This window comes from Perkinsus marinus (assembly GCF_000006405.1).
Source record: "Perkinsus marinus ATCC 50983 genomic scaffold scf_1104296936900, whole genome shotgun sequence".
NCBI classification, from domain to species: Eukaryota; Perkinsozoa; order Perkinsida; family Perkinsidae; genus Perkinsus; species Perkinsus marinus.
The window spans coordinates 1,531-3,117 of NW_003214009.1; the positions used below are offsets into that span (position 1 = coordinate 1,531).

The window sequence follows — 1,587 nt, forward strand, 5'->3', positions numbered from 1 at the left end:
TCACTCTCGAGAAAATGTGAACTGCTTATAAGCACGTCGAGCGATTACTCTCTAGTTGTCACAATTCTAGGTTGGACAATCCCGGTTTTGGAACACACAAGATTCGGCCTCACTCGTTGGAGGCCCGAGTAAGCCTCGGTGAGCCAGTTGTGGTGGTGAGTGCAGCGAATAGTCCCCATATCGTTAGCGCTTCTCCTCTCTTCCAATTGCACACAAGCATGGTAGACTTCTCGAGAAAGATAGCTCTATGGCATCGACATTTGTGAGATAACTGCCATACCGCTCCGATGGTGATGTTGATTGTAGCTCAGCGCGTGTTGAGTGCGTACGACGAAGTCGGCCAGCAGTTGTGATAATAGCGAGACAGCATCCAGGAGAAACCGTGGGGAGTTGGATCTGTCTGGGTCTGCTTCATTGGCTTCTCAGCGACACTGCCAGACAGCTGCGCGCCAAGTAGTCCACCAATGCATCGTGTCTTTCGGTATCAAGCGTCCATCTAGAAGTGACGATAAACTGGAAATACAATTTTATGGCCGTTGTCAGCTCTGTTTTAATGATAGCACCAGAAAGAACGACAGATCAAACTTATTGCGAAGATCACTGTACTGTCCAGAAATGACACATGATGAGAAGTGCATCTGATTTTTTGCTAGTACTTGCTTTAGGTACTGTTTTCACATCGTACCTATGGTCAATGTGGACGGCGTGGTTCATGGTAACTCGAGGACAACGCTTGCCGGGGTTGATCCCAACCGAACTTGGACCGATCCGAATCCTGTTATCCATCCTGAGGTGATCCTCAGTGGCTCAGAGTTGCCATCGAGTGTGTCAGCTTTCGAGGTGTTCAAGTTGAAGGAATATCTTCAAGCTGTCGGACAGGACGTGCTCGTTGAAACCCAACATGAGCAAGGCGACTTGTAATCAACATGTGTGCTTCGTTACAAGTGGAAGGTTCATTAATTGCGAGGTCCTCCGTCCACGCAACGGACAGTATGCTCCACATGGGAGTCTATGGTCATCATCTGTAGGAAAGCTGCCAAGCCTGCCTGGATATTCCTCTGGTACTTCAGATCAGCACGGCAAGTGTCCGAAGCCTTTGATGAGCCCCCAAGGAAAGATATCACCAACATTCACGTACGGCTACTCCTGCTAGAGGAGAGTATAGGGGTCGTCTGCGCTCAGCTGTTCCTCGACCTCCACGGACACTCGCAGAAGATGAATGTTTCCTTCTATGGCTGTGGTGTGTCCAACATCGCGTGTGCTGTCTATCCTAAACTGGCGTCTAAGGCTACTGAGGATGTCTCCTTTGAGTCGTCGCGATGGAAGTTCGCGAAAGCTCAGTTGAAAACGGCGCGGTCTGTCGCCTACCGCCGATTCGGCGTCATAAACAGCTATACTGTCGAATGCAGCTTCTACGGCTCGGACTGTGCCTCTCCGCCCTACGTGGCAGAGTTTGATCAGACGCGTCTTGCCAGCATCGGAGCAGCCCTAGGGCGAGCGATGGCTGCATACTTTCAAGTACCCGTCGATCATCGACTGGATCCTGTGGCTGTCGGCTGCGAGTGGCTGCACTTCGAAGACTTAGCA

At 50.8% G+C, this 1,587-nt stretch overlaps 1 protein-coding gene across 1 annotated transcript; it reads left to right on the forward strand.

The window, feature by feature from the left end:
• Positions 1 to 322: 322 nt before the first annotated feature.
• Pmar_PMAR017561 (conserved hypothetical protein) lies at positions 323 to 1,237 on the forward strand (the record flags this gene model as incomplete). The annotated part of the gene is made up of 3 exons (XM_002783638.1): positions 323 to 453; positions 666 to 825; positions 1,159 to 1,237. Coding segments are annotated over 3 exons (370 nt in total), but the record flags the coding sequence as incomplete, so codon positions are not given.
• Positions 1,238 to 1,587: the final 350 nt, after the last annotated feature.